This window comes from Mauremys reevesii, linkage group 22 (genome assembly GCF_016161935.1).
Source record: "Mauremys reevesii isolate NIE-2019 linkage group 22, ASM1616193v1, whole genome shotgun sequence".
In the NCBI taxonomy this organism is placed as follows: domain Eukaryota; kingdom Metazoa; phylum Chordata; order Testudines; family Geoemydidae; genus Mauremys; species Mauremys reevesii.
In genome coordinates this window covers 22,778,918-22,781,468 of record NC_052644.1, presented here as the reverse complement: position 1 = coordinate 22,781,468, position 2,551 = coordinate 22,778,918, and the positions used below count along the sequence as shown (strand labels likewise).

Here is a 2,551-nt window from a genome sequence, read left to right as displayed (position 1 = left end):
GATTAGTGGATGGATGGATGGATGGATGAACCGATGGGTGGCTGGCTAGACAAATGGATGGATGGACAGGTGGGTAGTGTGAAAAGTAGATGGGTGAATAGATAGATTGATGGATGGACAGGGTGATCCATGGATGGATGAATCGATGAGGTGGTTAGTGGATAGATGGATGGATTGATGGATAGATGGATGGATGACTGGATAGAGTGAAGAGTGGATGGGTGAATAGATGGATGGACGGATGAGTAGTGTGAAGAGAGGATGGATGGATGGATGGATGGATGGGGTAATTAGTGGACAGATGGATGGAGGGATGGAGAGATTGTGTATAGATTAGTGGATGGATGGATGGATGGGGTGTCTGGTGATGGATGGATGGATGGGGTGTCTAGCGATAGATGGATGGATGGGGTGTCTGGCGATGGATGGATGGATGGATGGGGTGTCTGGCGATGGATGGATGGATGGATGGATGGATGGATGGGGTGTCTGGCGATGGATGGATGGATGGATGGGGTGTCTAGCAATAGATGGATGATGGATGGATGGGGTGTCTGGCAATGGATGGATGGATGGATGGATGGATGGATGGATGGATGGATGGATGGGGTGTCTGGCGATGGATGGATGGATGAACAGATGGCTGGCTGGCTAGACAAATGGGTGGGTCTCCTTTCATCCATCACCCAAACTCTCAGCCATATCCCCGTCTCTTTCCCTGCTCAGGACCATGGACAGCACCAACGGCAGCATCCACCCCGACTTCCTCCTGCTGGGGCTTTCCAGCCGCCCCGCCCAGGAGCACCTGCTCTTCTCTCTCTTCCTCTGCATGTACCTCCTCAACCTGCTAGGCAACCTGCTGATCCTGCTGGTGACCCGCTCCGACCCCCGCCTGCGCGGCTCCCCCATGTATTTCTTCCTCAGCCACCTCTCGCTGGTGGACGTCTGCTTCGCCTCCACCACCATGCCCAAGATGCTGGCCAACCTGCGTGCCCGGCGCCAGGGCATCCCGTACACCGGGTGCCTGGTGCAGATGTACCTCTTTGTGGCGTTCGCCATCACCGAGAACTTCCTGCTGGGCGTCATGGCCTTGGACCGCTACCTGGCCATCTGCCGGCCCTTGCGCTACGCCGTCCTCATGAGCCCTCTGCGGCGCCAGGCCCTGGTGGGCTCCTCCTGGCTGCTGGCCCATCTCCACGCCCTGCTGCACACCCTGCTGATGTCCCGGCTCTCCTTCTGCGGCCGCACCCGCCTCCCGCATTTCTTCTGCGACTTCCAGCCCTTGCTGGCCTTGGCCTGCTCCCGGAAGCGGCTCAACGAGCTACTCAGCCTCTTGGAGGGGGGCGTCCTCGTCATCGGGCCCTTCCTCCTCATCGTCCTCTCCTACGCCCGCATCCTCTGGGCCGTGCTCCGGGTGCCCGAGAGGCGCGGCAAGGCCTTCCAGACCTGCGGTGCCCACCTGGCCGTGGTGGGGCTCTTCTATGGCACGGCCATCAGCGTCTACTTCCGGCCCCTCGCCAGCTACTCCGGGGACAGGGACAAGCTGGCCACAGTCATGTACACCATGGTCACCCCCACGCTCAACCCCTTCATCTACACTCTGCGCAACCAGGACATAAAGGCCGCCCTGCGCCAGGGCCTAGACAGGCTAAGGGGGGCGTGGTGGGGCTGGGCTCAGGAGAGGTAGGGCCGAAGGGCAAGCGGGGAGGGCTAGGGCCGAGATAGGGGAGGAGGCAGGTCTTTTTGGGGAATGAGGGGGCGTGTCCCTGTGGGTCGTTGGGAATTCACTCCAGGTTTACTCTGGGCTTCCTCAGAGATCGTTGAGAATTCACTCCAGGTTTACTCTGGGCTTCCTCAGAGGTCGTTGAGAATTCACTCCAGGTTTACTCTGGGCTTCCTCAGAGGTCGTTGAGAATTCACTCCAGGTTTACTCTGGGCTTCCTCAGAGGTCGTTGAGAATTCACTCCAGGTTTACTCTGGGCTTACTCAAAGGTCGTTGAGAATTCACTCCAGGTTTACTCGGGGCTTACTCAGAGGTCGTTGAGAATTCACTCCAGGTTTACTCTGGGCTTACTCAGAGGTCGTTGAGAATTCACTCCAGGTTTACTCTGGGCTTCCTCAGAGGTCGTTGAGAATTCACTCCAGGTTTACTCTGGGCTTCCTCAGAGGTCGTTGAGAATTCACTCCAGGTTTACTCAGGGCTTCCTCAGAGGTCGTTGAGAATTCACTCCAGGTTTACTCTGGGCTTCCTCAGAGGTCGTTGAGAATTCACTCCAGGTTTACTCAGGGCTTCCTCAGAGGTCGTTGAGAATTCACTCCAGGTTTACTCTGGGCTTCCTCAGAGGTCGTTGAGAATTCACTCCAGGTTTACTCTGGGCTTCCTCAGAGGTCGTTGAGAATTCACTCCAGGTTTACTCTGGGCTTCCTCAGAGTTTCATCAGTGTTCACTCAACTTGTTCTGACTTTGCTCGTCCCTTACTCAGAGTTTGCTCTGTCCTTACTCAGCTGTTTTTCCTCAACCCTTTCTGAGAGTTTATCCTGGCCCTAGTCA

At 56.4% G+C, this 2,551-nt stretch overlaps 1 protein-coding gene across 1 annotated transcript; it reads left to right on the top strand.

Moving 5' to 3' along the window:
* The first annotated feature begins 730 nt into the window (after positions 1–730).
* On the top strand, positions 731–1,687 carry LOC120388487 (olfactory receptor 1361-like). Its single transcript, XM_039510311.1, has one exon. The coding sequence runs from the start codon at positions 731–733 to the stop codon at positions 1,685–1,687; it is 957 nt and encodes a 318-aa protein (XP_039366245.1).
* Positions 1,688–2,551: the final 864 nt, after the last annotated feature.

Bases quoted from the DNA above. Each gene is read 5' to 3' on its own strand.
- LOC120388487 (XM_039510311.1), top strand. From the start codon at position 731: ATGGACAGCACCAACGGCAGCATCCACCCCGACTTCCTCCTGCTGGGG.